Here is a 17,746-nt window from a genome sequence, read left to right on the forward strand (position 1 = left end):
AAAAGCAAGCTAAAAATGGTCCTAACCTGCTGAAAGTCATCCACACAATAGTGTGGGTACAGAAGGAACAAAAGTGGGTGTTGCTAAGCCAGGTATTGAAAGCAGTGGGAAAAACAGTACAGAACCTGGTCTTTGGAAGTCCTGGAAGGGATCTTAACCTGGATAGAGAGATCCTTAACTCTGAAGAGTGTACGTGCAGATGAATCCAGAAGGACTCCTCTCCAGATCAGGAGGCCATAGTAAAAGAGTTTATTTCTGGGGAAATCCCAGCTCTGTTAACCAGCCTCCAGGCAGTAAAAGGCTTTTACTATCTGAACACGCCACGTGGTAAATTATGACATGCCACTGACTATGGAGGGTTACGTGCACTGTATGGGCTACCTACAAAAAGGGGAACCTCGAGCTGTGGTCATTTCATATTTCTCTGAGGAAGGTAAGAGTATTGCCAAGGACCTGGTGGACTTCCTAATGTAAGCCAAACGAGAAGTCGTTTCCCCCCCCACCCCCTTGACTGAGAAACATGGCTAAAGGGTACCTTTGGTCAAGCCCACTTTGAGATAGGTTTACTCTGAATAGAAGGAACACCTAGAGAGCCTGAACAATGAAAACCTCTCCAGACAAAGAATTCTGAGAGGAACCCTGATTAACTGGGGTAGTGAGATGTTAAAAGCTGTCCAGGTAGAAAGGCCTGAGAGTGAACCCTGCTAAAAAGGGGACAAGGATTATAAAAGCTCTCCAAGTAGAAAGGCCTGGGATAGAAGTATTCTGAGGAAGCAGGGCAAAATTAATAGGTGTGTTGCAGAGCTACTTAAGGAAGGAACCTGAATTGGAAAATCTCTCTAGGTAAGAGAGGCCTGGGAGGGAACCCTGACCAAAAGAGGCAAAGATTATAAAAGCTCTCCAGGTAGAAAGGCCTGAGAGAGAAGAGACAGATCCATTGGGGTGAGAAACTGCCAAATCTCTCCAGGCAGAGAGGCCTGGCAGGGAAACCCTGAGAAACCTGAGCAAGGACTACTAAAGTTCCCTGTTCCCTATTTTTCCCACTGTGTAAGAGGCCAGGGAGGGAGAGCACAGACAAAGGAACTCCCCAGACTATTCCCAACAACTGTTTCGTATTCCTCTTGGTACCCTTGTTTTGCATCAAAAATAGTTGCAAACAGATATAAAAACTGACTGTATATGGATTTTATACTGCTACCCATCATTGCAATAACTGAACATTTTCTGCAAAGCTATGTTTTTCATTACAAAAAACTTTGTTTTCCCCTTTTGACCATGTGTCTTACTTTGGAATTACTTACTATGCGTAAAGTAATGATTCTTTTTGCTTTCATTTTCCTGAACTAAGGTGAAGCAATATTCTAAAGCAAAAGTAAATGTGGTTGGTTTTCATGCATTGTACTTCAATCATTTTCTTTCCAAGTTATATTTTATTTTTTCCAATAGATTTCAAAGAGGTTAATGGACAAAAATTTCAAAGAGCAGATCACTGTTGCGTTACAAAAGCTAGAGCAGTATGGTGGAAAGGTGAGTTGAACAGATTATTCTCTGCATTTTACATTTTGTTAAAAAATATAAAAACATACTTGAATTTAAATCATGTCAAGAAAACATCTGATTTCAAGTCTCTGAATTCTTCAAATTAGAGCTTTGATCGTGCAAACACTTATACACCTCTACCCTGATATAACGCGACCCGATATAACACGGTAAAGCAGTGCTCCGGGGGGGGGCAGGACTGCACACTTCGGCAGATCAGAGCAAGTTCAATATAACACAGTTTCCACCTATAACGTGGTAAGATTTTTGGCTCCCGAGGACAGCGTTATATCAGAGTAGATGTATATATGTGCTTAACTCTACAAACTGTGACTACTCTCTGTGTAAAATTAAGCATATGTGTAGGTTTTGCAGGTTTGGGGCCTAGTGCTGTTGTGTACTGATTCATAATGTGGAAATAGCTTTATTTTCCTGTATATGAATGATGACCTAGAAAAGAAATAGAATCTACTTCATGTAATACATAGTCACTTGTAGCCTTTTATTTTACATTTCTATAGAGAATACTTTCTGATTTTAAATAATTGTCTTACATCCCCACACTAATTTCTTGCGCTCCTTCATAAGAAACACAGTTGCACACCTTAGCATGACATTCCAAGGATCCACATCTACATAGGGATCCACACAGCAGGCCTCTTACTCCCACACTGAGTCCCATTCAATGGGACTCCATTGAGAAGTAGGTTCCTGTCCACACAGATGCCCTTTGCAAGTTAAGTGTCTCAAACATTAAACTGTTTCTGCTAGGAGGTGTGTGCATACTTATTAGTGAGATGGGACATTTGCTATTTTTGCCTCCCTAGACATAAGTAGTTCTACTTCTAGGGCTTCAAATTTGTGAGGAAAAAAGTTTATCTACTGCAGTGACATTTAATGTTTTTAAAATACTGGCTTTGTTAGTTAATCAAAGTATTTAGATGTCTGACAGTAAGAATCAGTTTGATCCAAGCTCCATTTGTATTAACATTTTGTCTTCTCAAACAAACAGGATTTTTTCCAAAGCAATAATAAAACAATTACTAAGAAATACTAAAATTTTGTATATAAAATGTAAGCGATATTGCATATATGATACATTTTTGTACTCTACTTTCCGATTTCCACTTCTTCTTTTGTCCTGTTTTCTACCCTCTCTTCCTGTCCCCTTTTCTTAAGAGAAATTCTCTTACTAACCATTATTGCACCCTTCTTTAAGTTCTCTCACTCCCCGTTGTTGTCTTTAAATTATCTCCTAACTCTTATCGAGGATTAATTCTGCCTTTGTCAAACACACGGCTTCTATTGATTTAATTGAGAATTCTTTTGATAGTTTAGTTTGTATGATGAGTGTTTAGGTATGTATAATTTTAAGGAAATGTTATAACTCAGATACTTCCCTTAGTTGCCTTCAGAACTAAGTGCTTCATACTGTGTAAACTTCATTTTTATCAACAGGAGAGCGTAGGTATCATCAAATCTAAAATTCCAACCTATTGTTCCATCTCCTCTTGAACGAGAGACTCATCTAGTCATTTACACTGCATGGTGTGGTTGTGGGCATCAAAAGCTGACTGTGGATGCTGTTGGAATTTCCTTATGGTACAATTTATTCTAATAAAACTAACCACAAACATTCTGTAATCTGGTCTGGGAGAAAAATGAAGGTTAAGTGAATTGTGTCCATAATATCTTGTAATTATGGCAAACAGTTATATCATTTTTATTATATAAATCTGTTTGTGTATCCAGTCTTATATTACAGTTACAGTCAACAATTGGTTATCTACCATTAATTGTTTCAGCTGTAAACAAAGTAAATGTTAATTCATTTTTGCTGTACATTCTTATTTCCTTAAATAATTCTGCCACACTTACTGTGTTTATCAGATGTTACATAAAAGGTAGAATTTGATTGTAATTATTAATTAAGCAGTAACTAACTCCCTGCTAAAGTGCATATACATATTTATTTTACATAGGTAAAACTTGCAATGATTTCTTTCCATGATGAGTGTTACAGAGATGAAAATGTGAGTTTTATGTTACAAAAGAACTGATTTAAAACTAGTTGTACAGTGTTGCTCCAGTAGTGTAAATAGTGTAAAATAATCAGGTGTTGGTATTGGAATACTGTTTTCATATTCCATCCCAGTAACCCTTTATTTTGAAAACTGTCACATTGGGAACTTAAATCTTAGCACAGTACTGAATTAACAGTTTCATACTTAATTCAGATGTATCTGTTGAAACAGTAAATCCATTTGGTTAAAGAAATGCCTGTAGTCTAGTATTTTTTAAAAAAACAAAAACATTCTGCTTGTTTTTCTTTCTTGTATTTTATTTTTATATATAGAATTTTTTCATTTATTTTTTGTACAAAATGTGCACATTTAGTTTATGCAAACACACTACAGCAAATTTCAGGTGTACATGTATTGTACTACTCTTATTCCTACACTGGTGATAGCAGAGCAGCCTTCAGCATTCCATCTCTACACCAGAATAGATACCTGATTTTATTTTTGCAAAATAATGGTTGCAGCATTCTTTCTAGCCTCTTCACATCTTTTGTGCAGAAATGTCACAATAAAGATTGGCATATCTTCAGTAGCATTTCAAAATATTGGCCTGGAATCACTGAAAACAATAGTATAGTAATTTTTATTAATTAATTGTGATGGGGGAAAGATAATCCATTTTAATCTTTCAAGTGTGTGTACTTATGTTTTTCTAGGTCCAGAATTAAAGCTGTTACTACTTTGGTAGAATTAATGTTCCTCAAAAATGTAATAGTAGTACTGCTTATAAACAACACTGGGAATAGCTAAAGTTTCTGCTTCTTTTTCACTCCCTTTTCATAGTAAACAGATATTAGACTGTCTAGATATTACTGCATTCTGAGCACTGAAGTGAGATGGAAGCTTCAAAAGACCATTATCTCCTTTTTTCCTCATTAAAACCGGTAAGACATGTACTTCTGGAAATAATGGTAAACTTAGATTTTCTTCACAAAGAAATTTGAACTCAGAACCTTTTCAGGTCTTTAATTTTGAGCAGGAAACTTTACTGACAGTCCAACCCGAATTACACATACAATATATAGGACTTCAGGTACTCATTTCATGAAAAATTCATAAATGCAGATTTATTAGGTAAGGATGATTTGTTTAATACCTATCTGGGGTACATGTCTATCTGAGTCATTACATTTTTTATTATTAAAAATATTTCTTCCTCTTATGTTAATTAGGTGGGCTTCAGTAAAAGAGGAAAGAAAGCCAAATAAATTTGGATGTTGTTGCAGGAGATATGTATTGCTCATCAACTGTACGAATCTTTATTCATAGTATGCAAAAATGAGTATTACACAATACAGAGTGATTTCTCTGTAAAACAGAGGTTGACACTTAAAATCCTGGGGCTGAATCCAATACAAACAAGTATCAAAAACAGCTATTTCTGATCTCCTTGTGTTAAAGCCTCTTGGCTGGAATGGTAATAAAGCTGTATAATGGCAGATGCTATGCTATTTTTGGGAGTTGTGGGGTAAAACCTAATATTTTTAGAATATCCCATTGGATAAAGGACAAATTATTACATCCTAACCTTTGGGAAATCATTTTTGGGAGGAATGCTTTATAATAAAACAAAACTTATTAGCAGAATACGTGTCTCAGTGTAAAGCTGAGCAATCCTACATATGATAAATGTGGCAAATCCAGCTTTAAGTAATGTTGCAGAATAGTTCACATTTGTCCATTAATTGCAGAGTAAACCACATTGTTAAATCACATTTTCAAAGAGCTGCATGGAACACATTATGTTTTCATCCTGTAAGAAGAAAAAAAATACATGTCAGATTATCTTAAGAGTATAGAGGGGAAAAAGTGAGTCGAAGTCACTAATGTTAGTTACTGACAGCAGCAACTTGTTCGGAAAAATGAATAAGTGATGATAAAACTTAACACTGAAACTGATTTTAGAAAAAATATCAAAATTATTAATAGCTACTGTAAATTTTAAAAAACTGAAAAGAGCATATTAATTTCATTTGTGTTTTTGTTAATCATTCTATAAACTAGTCTACACTGTTCTGGAGGTAATCAATTAATCTTTTGACACTATTAAAAATATGTCATAACTTCATATATGCAGTTTGAGTACAGACATTAACTTCCATATATTTGAAATTGTTGCCTGGCACAGTATATTCTTCCCAAAAAACCCTTTGGCATTATAAGGGACTATTTTGTAGATTGAAGAACAATTTAAAACTGAGTCAGCACATGCATGCATCACTGTGTGAGCTAAGCCTCTTGATAATTCTCTCAAATACATTGTTAAAATTGTTGGCTCCTCAGCTCAGATTTTTCCCCACTGGCAGTATGACATAGCAAGTGTTCTCTGATTCTACTTCTGTTTGTCGATATTAAATAGGAAACTAATTTAATCCATTTTTATTTAAACTTTTAGAGGTACCCTTACACAGTTATCTTGCTCAGAATCATCAAAATGTACTTGTCATCCTCCACTAAATAAATATACATAATAATGATGAAGACTCTCAGCAGTCACACTAAAACTACCCCTTATTGTCCACCTCTCAATACCTAAGAAAATAATTTGGTCTTGCATTTGCCTAAGTTTTGGACCAAAGGAAGAGTAGAGAGTATCTTATGAAGAGTGCTATCTCCTAGATCGAGGTAGCTCCAGCTCCTTTTCAGCTGTGATCTCTCATGTAATTAGGGCCTAAATTATTCTAGGCTTTCTTAATAGGTTAAAATCCTTGCTTTGAATTCCACCCAGAAGCTTATTGACAATAAACTCTCAGCACGAAACTTCACCTAATAAACTAGCCTATGTTCTTCTCTAGCTCTAGTTTCCAAGTGGTCTTGTCATGTAGCTAATTACCATAAACTAATCTCAAAGTGAGGGTTGTAGCAAGGGACACACTGGAGTGAAAATGGTGAACTTGTCTCAGCAAGTGCACTTAGAAGAAAGTGTATTTGTCCATGTCCATAACCTGGGCATCTAGGAGCAATCAAGTAGCTTCTTAAAACCGCATGGATTCTGCAGCCATATTTAACAAATGGCATTTGTACTCTCTCACTGAAGTATATTATATCTGTATAATCATATGGCTCCTTCCCCCAACCAACATTATCTGTCTTATGTGGATTGAATTGCAGCCAATAGAGCCTCCCTCCACTCGATTATTCATTCTGCTCAATGAGGTCAGATGTGATAAACAGTAGTAAAATACTTCATAACAAATCCAACAACAAAACTCGTCTTTATATGATGTTCTAAACAGAATCAATAAATATGAATTACCTACCAGCAAAAAATGTCTCTACAACTAGAGTTGTGATGCTGTGTGGAAAGCTGTCCAAATTTCCTCTTTAATAATAGGATAGCACACCTGTCTTCATAATGGTAGCAAGCCCACTTTTTACCCACTGCACTGTACAGCTGTCCCACTTCTTACAGTCTTTTTTCAGGAAAACTTTGGGCCTGACAGCTAAACATAGGTCTAGCCTGTGTTTTAAAAGCTTCTTTCAACACTCTTTCTCAGTTCCGAAATAGGAAATGAACAAGTGAATCTGTTCTTAGTCTTCCTGTTCTATCAACATTGTGATGTTGCTTTGTAGTTCAACTATAAATCAGTGGCTGTTCGAAATAATTTATTCATTCTGAGCTAATAACAATCAGATATCTTGTTATACAACTGACGATAGTGCTAGTATAGGGTTTTAGACCAATACAATTAAATCTAGTGGTACTCTTGGGCTCTCTTCATTATCCGTTATGCAAGACTGCTGATACATTGAAATTGTAATCAGTGCTATTGGCCTGAGAAGTTACAGGGTTTTTTTAAGTTAATAACTAGTGTAGAAGACTACTAACTACATTAGTTTCATCTATGTACAATTATCCAACTATAGCTAGTTGGCAAGTGTGGCAAACACAATTACAGTATCAACTCCTAAATTATAGAAAAGTATCAGAAAAACTGCATTTCACACTGTATGCATATTAACTAACATATTAATCTTGGTGATATGGGCTAATACACACACAAAAAAAAAAAAACATTTTTAAAGAAAACAAGGACCTGGTACTGGCATTGGCAGTTGAAGGCTGATTTTGATCCTGCTATTCTGAAATAATTGTTTTTCAGAAACACACTGTGGAAATGCAGTTACACAGAACAATTTTACAGAAGAGAATTTCTCAGGTTTTGGTTCATATATGTATTGTTTTATCTCTAAAATTGATGAATAAAAGGTAAGAGTGAACCTACTGCAAGAAGTAAAATGAGCAGTGAGAAATTTCATTGTTTAATAATAAAGATAGAATCTATGAAATTAAGTCTGGCTACAATACCAAAGCTAGATGATGTATACAGTTGGAAATTAAAAAAAAAAAAGATTGTTTGGCCAAGAGTGATTAGATGCTTGACGTATCATCTTCCATGTCGCCACTTGTAATTTTTAGTGTTGGCCTAAACAGTGTCCATATCTAACCCAACCATGCTTATCATTAAGCTCTCTTTTGAGTGATCTGAAGCTCATCAAATGTGGGTTTTAAGCAGTATGGAGAACAACAAAACACTGAGAATATTTGCTGATAGTCTTGAAAAGCTAAGTTCCAGGCATTGATGCCCAACACCCTAACAGCCGCAGCAAGATGTAGGAGATGAGTTCCCAAATTACTGGGTCCCAAAGTATGTAGGGATTTAAAGGTTGTCACTCATGCTATGAATCAGAGATGGACTATAACTGCCCAGTGCCAATATATCTGATTACTCAGAAACAGCAAAGGCTATAACAGCCTGCTTAAGCCATGAATCATTCTGGAAAAGAACCACATTGTAGACTTTACTGCACAATCTCCTCCATTCCTATAGATGAATTTTCCTACCTATCCGCATCATTGCCATCTTGTCCAGACTCCATCTGTAATTTTATACCCAGCCTTATCCAAATCCATTAGGCACTGAGGAAATAGCAGAATTGGCATTTAATGAGAGGGAGACAGATGAATGCCATCTGCATACTGGTGATCAGTCTGCCTGAGCAGCCTTCCACACATACTGAACAAGAGAAGTGACAAGATAAAACCCTACAGCACCCTATATCGGATCTCTCCAGGAACTAAAACTTACTCAGCAACACTGCAAACTTGGGAGTGGATCCACTGCAAAGAACACCATCAACACTATGGTCAATGGTATCCAAAGCTTATCAGCCACCATGCAAAGTGCTATTAAGAATAGTAGTACATCATTGAGTAGGTCTCTATACCCTTTCACTATCTCCTTGTCTTTGATCCAACAGGAATTTCCCATGGAATACCTAGAGATGCAAGTTAAAAAAAAAAAACAACTGACAAGTCCATACCATCTTTTATATTTCCTGTGCAGCTTTTGAGATACAAGATGTTTATAAATTGTTGTTCATGGATAGACATGCTTTTCCTAGTCTTGTTTACCCATTCTGTATTGCTGGCCTCCTTCTCTCAAAGGGCAATACATTGACTCTTGTTGTTGTTTTTCCTAATCTTCTTTCCCATATCCAAGAAAATCCCAATAGAGCTGGTATGTCCATTAAAATCTACTGTACTTTACTGTACTTGTTGTTAGACAGAATTGATGGTTTTAGTTTGTTATAGCCATTGACAGTTCTTTTCTCAAGAAAATCAATCTGTGTGGTCTAATCAATTGTTGCTCGCCCTTTTCCCGGTTTGGATCTCAACACTTGACCTAATGTAGTTATGACACCCTCTGTATGTACCATGCTCCTCTAGTAGCTTGTAACCTTGTACAGTGTACAAATAACAAGTAGCTTTGGTGTTTTCTGCAATTTTATTATGAAAAAAATAATACTTATTTTTATAAGGCTGTCTTGTCTAACTGTAGATAAGTTCTTAAATAATAGCACATTCAATTATCCTACAGTGAATAAATGTGAGTTCTGGCAGATATTTACCCATCACAAGACTCAAATATTCACATAACAAACAGTTTATTGTCTACTACATGGTAGCTTTGCACAGGAAGAGAGGATGCAAACACACTAGTAGAATAGGTGAACATTAGCTTTTCAAAAACTATCACCTCTATGAATACAAATATTGTATATGTTTGCATATGTAACTGACTGTTTTGTAGAACAGTTTGCCAGACCCAGTTTTTGGTAAAGGTGCCTAGAAGTGTAAGCTACATCTTTACATCCAAATCCTAATTGGTAGTACTATGTGACAACCATTTAGCCAGCTGATGGAAGTAACTAAATAGCTCACATTTATCATTACTTACTTTTTGGCAGCTTTCAATGAATTCATCTATGGTAACTACCCCATCTTTATTCTTGTCCATTTTCTGTCCAGAAAGAATAAGAACATTTGCTTAAATCATGGAAAAATCCTACGTAAAAACACTAACTTTATTTATTACTTATTTCAGAGTTATACTGCAGGCTGGTGGCCACCTAGGTCAGGGTATCATTTTACTAGACACTAATAAGTACATTACAGTCCCTGCACAGGGAAGATAGAGTCACAAAAATAATAGAATGTGCAAAATTGTTTGCCAATCAAAAAATGGGATTTTTCTTGTAGACCATCCTTTTTTGTTGTCTCGCCCTACCTGGAAAAATGTTTCCACATGTTGTCTGGGGGCGTCCTCTTTGAGAACAGGGTAAGTGCATTTTCCCATCATATCATATATAGCTTTCATAATATCAAGCATTTCCTGAAGAGAAAAACATTTGTGTAAATGTTTCTTTTGAGCATTTATACTTTAGAAGAAATATTTAAGACTGTGCCACAGTCAAATTGTGATTGAACAACTTCAGGAATGTAATGCACATGGATCACTTTGAAATGTAAATTAGCTACTGCAGCTTCCATACATTCTACAATAGAGAGAAACAGATAAAACATCTTAAGTAACTGAAAACCCTTAAGTAGATGCAAATTTATGTTTCTGAATTTAAATACTTTATATCATCTAAAAGTCCAGTGAGATTGTGGAACGAAAACTCCTGTGGACCAATAAGTGGAAACAAACCAAAAAAAATATAGATATATGTAGCAGACGGCAATTGGGCAAAATTACATCACCTCCCTGTGTGTTTCCCCAGCTTTTGTAAGGTGCTTTGAGATATGTCGCTGGAAAGTGCTCTACAAGAATGATTACAATCATGTAATTCATCTGCCAGTATGCTGAATAAAATACTATATTTAAAAAAAAAGATGTTGTAATCTTTATGCAGTGTCTTACTGAAACTGTTAGTACCAGTATAATTTACAGTAAACAGATTAGGAGCCTGATCTTGCAAAAACTTATGTGCATGCCCACTTCATATGTGTGTTGTCCCATTGACTTTGATGAGTAAAGTTCAGCATGTGCCTAGTCTTTGCAGAATAAAGCCTTTTAGGAAATAATAGCATTTTAATACATTCTGTGTTTAAAAAAAAAATCTATCCCTGATAATTTTTTTGTTAAGTGTTCACTTGCATTTCTGGATACACATCTTTATGTACAAATACCCTACCTAGTTCTTGCAATTGTGTGGGCAAATGTAGGTACTCAAAGGCATACACATTGTGCCTCTTCCTTAAGAAATCTGGCCAGCTATGTCATCTATGACTGCTAATTAAATCTAAATTTGTGGCTAGTTCTTAACTATTTTTTTTTAAAAAAGTTTCTATAAAATGCATTTATTTTAACTATTTTAAGTTGGAAAGAAAAAAAGTTATCTACCAAACTCAGTTTTGACAACAGTTTCTCTAAAGCCACGTTCCTTTCAAACCAAACTCTAAGGGACACATACATGCTGTGGTTTCGGTTATTGTGGCTACAAAATGAATTCTTACCTCTTTAGTTATGTATCCATCCTTATTTATATCATACAAATTAAAAGCCCAGTTGAGTTTTTCTTGTACTGTCCCTCGAAGTAAAATTGAGAGACCCATAATGAAGTCCTAGAAAGAAAATAAAAAAATCTAGTGTATTACAGAAGTACGAATTAAAAAGGAAACAGAACTATCTACCGTCATTCTTGTAGAGTGTATGAGTGCGAAGGGAGGATTCCAGCTCCAACCATGCAGTAAAAAGGAACTGACAGCACAGCGCGTCGCCCTGCATGGCCTTTTATAACCTCGCACGGAGTATATGGTGACATAAGGCGGCCATGCAGGTCAATGGACACAGCTGCTGAAAAACTTCCAGCTCCAGTGCATGGTGCACAAGTGCATCCACCTTTGGAATTCATATAGGGACCATCACTCAAAGAAGAACCAATCACTCACACCTTTTATGAGCCCCACACTCATTTAAAGCTTTGTGGGGGGGAGAGGGCCAAATAAACTCGACATGAACCTCGGGCAGAGCTGCAGAAATCCAAATTGAAAGAATTCTAAAGATTTACCGCATGCACATTTTTTTCTGGCCACTTCAGACTTGTTTACAGATGCATTGTTCAGGAGCTGAAGGCAGGCGCACACTTCTTTTGCCGGATTGGGTTTAAGGCTTTGAGAAAGGAAGGCTATAGCTTGGTGCCTTGCCTTTGGGAGATAAGCCATGGCTATGAGGCAAATCCAAAGTCAGATCAGGGCTGCTCACTCAGCTGTGACTCAGAGAAAATGGGCCCTAATGCCGCACAAAATTATGCATGTATTTAATTTCAAGCATGCAGGTAGTCCCACTGAGTTCAAAGTGACAACTCAAAGGCTTAAAATTTAAGCATCTACATAAACCTTTGCAAGCCTAGGGCTCAAATGGGGTATAATATATAGGTATGCCATATCCTCACTCCTCACTGCAGCTGTTGGTTGAAAAATGGAGTGAAAATGCCTAAAAAAAGTTGGAGAGTAGGATTGCTTTCTCCCTTCTCCACAATGCCAGCAAATCCTTGGTTTTTTAATTATATTCCTACAAATTAGGTTGGTACAGGAGAACATAACGGAAAGGAAATTGCACTTCTTCTGGCTCTTCCTGTACCAATCCAGACAGCCTATTTACATAAAAGCCCATGTGATTTGTTCTTGATATAATGAGGTTATAGATAGAGAGCATTTTAGCAGTAAATAAAATTTACCACAACTACTAAGGAAACAGCTGGTGAGAAACCAGTATTTATGCCCCAGCTTTCTAGAGCTTTTCCTCTCTGTTTTCGTTTACTGGCTGGAGAACAGAAATACCTACAATATGGCATAGAAAAAAACTTTGAGTAAGAAAAATTATTCCATCTAGAATCATTTCTTCACATTGCCTAATGAATCTACATGCTGTCTATAGTTAACTACTGGGTAATATGTTTAGAAATGTTTTAAAGAATAAAAAGAAGTACTTAGGTATTCATATTCTGCAGTTAGTTTGTAGGTATTAAAAGAATATTGGGCCAGTTTCATTAACCACAATAAAGCTACTCTGGATTTAACACCAGTATAAATAAGATCTGGATCATTCTGCCTAGGTTAATACTGTACAAAATTGAACCTGAAAACCTATGCTGGAAATTAACAAAACAGAACCTCATTTTTGTTTTTCTGTTTTCAAAGCTCTTAGTATACATAGGGCTTCACTTAGGTGTGTTCAAATCCCCTAGAACAGAGATTCTCAAACTCCGCGAGCTCCATTCAGGTGGTCCATAGATAGTTCCCTCTAAGGTGCGCGCCTGGGCAGCTGCACACAAGAAAATAAAGGGCCATCCATCTAATTAGCAGGCATGGCTCCCGAAGGCCAGCACTTCACCTTACATGTGTGTCTTCTCCAAGGTCCAGGCACCTAATTAGTTTGGAATTTTGGACGTGCAGGGCTGCAGCGGCCAGAGAAAGAGGCGACTTTCCCCAGCTCCAAGGCTGTGGCAGCTGGGGAGAGATGGCCCTCCTTCCTAGTCTCAGCTCTGGCTACTGTGGTGGGGGCGTTAGGGAGCGCTCCCTCTTCTTTCCAGCCTCAGCTCAGGGCTGCTGCAGCAGGGGATAGATAGTGCATCCATTGCATTAGAAAGGTCAGACTACTGGTACTAAAATATGAGTTGTGGGCTTTTATTTGTAGAACAAATGTTAATTATTATATTTTTTTTTAATATAGCACTTTTATCCAATGTGATTTGCCATAGTTAGCTAATGGTACAAACAACATTGGAAAGATCATTAAGTGGTCCGCCGAGACACTCAGCAATTTTCAAGTGGTCTGCGGAAAAGGGGTGCAGGATTGTTTAGCCAATTATCTCGATCTTTGCCTGGTTAGACGCAACTAAATATTTGAGCCCAGGCAAGAAAACAAAACATTTAATAGTTAACCACTGCCCTAGAAACTATAACAGAATAAGGTCAAATATGCCCTGCCTTTTTTTGGGATTATTTCACACATGCTGACAAAACAACACAATGACATGGGAAAGATGCAGGAGCTCCTTTTGCTGTGACTTTTTTCAGTAACAGACAATAAAAGCAGAAATGTGGCTAGAAAATTGGTGCAAACAATTCTTTGTCAAGGTTGCTTCTGTTGAATAATATATGCTAATATTATATGTATTATCCACACCATATTAGTATACATTAAGCACAAATAGCATTAAGCACAAATATTATAGCAGTTATATTGCCTAAATTGGCTATGTTTTCTTTATATAATCAACCCTGCTCACTTATGTTAAGTTTTGCGTAACCCAACACATAGTCAACCTGAGGAACTCATTGCCAGGGGATGTTGTGAAGGCCAAAAAAAAAAAAAAACCAGTTTCAAAGTGAATTAGGTAAATTCATGGGGGATAAGTCGACCAATGGCTATTGGCCAAGATGGTCAGAGTCAAAATCTCTTTCTCTGGGTGTCCCTAAACCTCTGATTGCCAGAAACTGGGAGTGAATGACAGGAGACAGATCACTCTATAACAGCCCTGTTCTTCTTCGAGTGATTGCTCACATGAGGTAGGTGTGCGCGCCGCGCGTGCACGTTCGTCGGAAATTTTTTACCCTAGCAACTCCAGTGGGCCGGCAGGTCGCCCCCTGGAGTGGCGCCGCCATGGCGCTCGATATATACCCTTGCCGGCCCACCCACTCCTCAGTTCCTTCTTACCGCCGTGTCGGTCGTTGGAACTGTGGAGCGCGGCATAGCTGTCCTCCACGTCCCTAGCTCTCCTTGTTAACTATCGTTAATGTTACAGTTGTTAGTTAGATCGTTAAGTGTAGTTAGTTAAGTAATTAGGTGTAAATAGTATTGTAGATAGTTGTTCGCCGGGGGCTGTAGCCCTTCCCGGCACCGGGCTCATGCCTGGTTCTCCGGGCTTTAAGCAGTGTGCGGCCTGTAAGAAGCCTATGCCTACCAGCGACCCCCACGACGCGTGCCTGAAGTGCCTGGGGGAATCGCACAGATCGGACAAGTGCCGCATCTGCAAGGCTTTTAAGCCCAGGACAAAAAAGGAGAGAGACCAAAGACTCAGGACTCTCCTCATGGAGGCGGCACTTGACCCGGCGGCTTCGCAGGCCGTGATCTCGGCGCCGGCACCAGAGCGCACCGGCACCGGGAAGACTCCCCGGCACTGACCTTCTCCGGCACCGGGTGCAGAGGCGAGACCGTCAGCGTCTGCTACTCCAGCCAGGCAGACCCGATTGGAGCGCCCGGCATCGACATCTGCCGCGGCGCCACCGGCACCGTCGACTCCGGGCCCGGTGGGTCCGTCGAGTCCGGTGCCGCCAAGCTCCCCCATAAGATCTGGGGTTGAGCTATTGGTCCCATCCACGCCGGAGACCTTCGCCTCGGCACGGGACCTTATCGCCCTAACGGAGTCTACTCAGCTGCCACCCCCGGTACCTCCGGTGCGGGTCGCATCTAGAGGCAAGCCCATGATGTCGGCACCGTCTTGGGACTCGCGCTCGCGATCCAGGTCCCGACGCCACGGTCGATCAAGATCCCACCGCCGCTCGCAGTCCCGGCACCGCTCCCCTCGGCAGTACCGGTCACACTCGCGGCGCCGATCGACCTCCAGACGGTCGCGATCTGACTCCAGCCGCCGATACCGGCACCATGACTCCAGGAGCCAGTCCCGCCGTCACTCGCCGCACCAGTCGACCTCCCGGCACAGAGCTGGTGGCAGGTCCCGGTCCCGGTCGACCTCCCGGCACCGCGTCGGTGGCAGGTCCCGGTCCCAATCCCGGCACCGAAGCAGCGGCCAGTACCAGTCCAGATCCCGGCACCGAGACAGAACCCGGTCCCGATCCCGGCACCGCTATGACTCCCGGTACCGATCCCCGGCACCGAGAACATCTTCGGTGCCGACCCGCGCAGACCCTTACCAGCCGGGGTCGGCCCCGCCATGGCCTTCTAGGCAGCCGTCGGTGTCTTCACAGACAGACAGCGTGTATGCGCTGGGCACCGACAGGCAGGCGGCACTATTCCAAGACCCTCCGCAACAGGACCAAGGTCCGCAGCAGTGGGGGTTTTGGACCCCCTGGGCATACCATCAAGCCCAGGGCCCCCAACAGCTTCCTGCTAGGCCTGCGACGGCGGAGCAAAGGGTGCCGGAAGCTTTGTCGTCTCGCCTCCCTCCCTCCCCGGATGGAGAGGAAGGATCCAAGCAGCAAGACTCCGCTCTGGCTCCTGAGACAGAGGCGAGGGTGGAGGGAGACCCCCCATTGGACACTTTCTTGCCGGGGGTCTCCTCATCCTCCTCCCCTGATGAAGCGGTGGCTGGCACCTCCTCCAGTAGCCCTCCCCCGCTGGATCTCAGGGCGCACCAAGACCTCCTTAGGCGAGTAGCTCAGAATCTGAGCCTACAAGCCGAGGAGGTCTCTGAGATCGAGGACCCGATTGTCACCATCCTCTCGTCTGATGCTCCCACCAGGGTCACCCTACCCTTCATTAGGACGATCCAGGCCAACGCCAATACAATCTGGCAGTCACCGGCCTCCATCCCCCCTACGGCGAGGGGCGTCGAGAGGAAGTACATGGTCCCCTCCAAAGGCTACGAGTACCTCCACGTCCACCCGACACCGTGTTCCCTGGTGGTGCAGTCGGTGAACGACAGGGAGCGTCATGGGCAGGAAGCTCCAGCCCCCAAATCCAAGGAGGCCAGACGTATGGACCTCCTTGGACGCAAAGTCTACTCGGCTGGGGCCCTGCAGCTCAGGGTTTCGAACCAACAAGCCCTGCTCAGCAGATACGCGTTTAACTCGTGGGTGGCAGCGGACAAATTCAAAGAGCTGCTGCCACAAGACGCCCGCCAAGAATTTGCGGCCATTCTGGACGAGGGCAAGAAGGTTGCACGAACCTCGTTGCAAGCTTCTTTAGACGCTGCAGACTCGGCTGCCCACACCCTCACCTCGGGGGTAACGATGCGCCGTATCTCCTGGCTGCAGGTCTCTGGCCTTCCACCAGAGCTCCAACATACCATCCAGGACCTCCCGTTCGAAGGCCAGGGCCTGTTTTTGGAAAAGACAGACCCCAGACTTAAGAGTCTCAAAGACAATCGGGTCATTATGCGCTCCCTAGGGATGCACACGCCGGGAACGCAGCGCAGACCCTTCCGGCCACAGCAGCAGCGCAGGCCATACCCCCAGTTCCGCCAACGGCAGGACCTCAATAGGCGCCGTGGCAGGAATGGAAGGCGTAGGCATTCGGGGAACCAAGGGGGGCAGAATCAAAGCTCCTCTAAGCCCCCGCCTGGACCCAAGCCTTCGTTTTGAAGGTGCGCCCGGGGGCGCAGTAACAGTTTCCCACACGGATCCTTCCCCCCCGTTTTCCAACCGCCTTTCGTTTTTCCTTCCTGCGTGGACCCAAATAACATCGGACCGCTGGGTCTTGCGTACGGTGCAGACGGGATACCACCTGCAGTTTATATCGTTTCCTCCTTCCCGCCCCCCTTCCTCGTCCCTCTTCAGGGACCCCTCTCACGAGCAATTCCTTCGACAGGAGGTACAGACGCTCCTCAACAAAGGAACTATAGAGGCGGTTCCGGAAAACGAGAAAGGCAAGGGGTTTTATTCCCGCTACTTTCTGATCCCCAAGGCCAAGGGAGGCCTCAGGCCTATCCTCGACCTGCGAGAGCTCAACAAATACCTGGTGAAGTTGAAGTTCCGCATGGTATCCCTGGGGACCATTATCCCATCCCTGGATCCGGGAGACTGGTACGCCGCCCTCGACATGCAGGACACTTATTTTCACATCGCCATTTGGCCACACCACAGACGTTTCCTT

At 41.3% G+C, this 17,746-nt stretch overlaps 2 protein-coding genes across 12 annotated transcripts in view; one reads left to right on the forward strand and one right to left on the reverse strand.

Moving 5' to 3' along the window:
* Positions 1–4,365, forward strand: part of PACRGL (parkin coregulated like) — a 30,684-nt gene extending 26,319 nt beyond the window's left edge. For all 5 annotated transcript variants that reach the window (XM_030563359.1, XM_030563361.1, XM_030563358.1 and 2 more), the window contains 2 exons: positions 1,447–1,527; positions 2,998–4,365. In XM_030563359.1, coding sequence (XP_030419219.1) covers positions 1,447–1,527; positions 2,998–3,054 — 138 coding nt within the window. In that variant the 3' untranslated portion in view covers positions 3,055–4,365. The remainder of the gene's footprint in view (positions 1–1,446; positions 1,528–2,997) is intronic.
* Positions 4,366–4,465: 100 nt separating this feature from the next.
* Positions 4,466–17,746, reverse strand: part of KCNIP4 (potassium voltage-gated channel interacting protein 4) — an 834,558-nt gene continuing 821,277 nt past the window's right edge. For 4 of the 7 annotated variants that reach the window (XM_030563370.1, XM_030563363.1, XM_030563366.1 and 1 more), the window contains 3 exons: positions 11,425–11,532; positions 10,193–10,297; positions 4,466–9,925 (listed from right to left, as the gene is read on the reverse strand). In XM_030563370.1, coding sequence (XP_030419230.1) covers positions 9,785–9,925; positions 10,193–10,297; positions 11,425–11,532 — 354 coding nt within the window. In that variant the 3' untranslated portion in view covers positions 4,466–9,784. The remainder of the gene's footprint in view (positions 9,926–10,192; positions 10,298–11,424; positions 11,533–17,746) is intronic. The other 3 variants (XM_030563364.1, XM_030563369.1, XM_030563368.1) reach the window with 1 other exon arrangement.

Source organism: Gopherus evgoodei, chromosome 5, assembly GCF_007399415.2.
Source record: "Gopherus evgoodei ecotype Sinaloan lineage chromosome 5, rGopEvg1_v1.p, whole genome shotgun sequence".
NCBI classification, from domain to species: domain Eukaryota; kingdom Metazoa; phylum Chordata; order Testudines; family Testudinidae; genus Gopherus; species Gopherus evgoodei.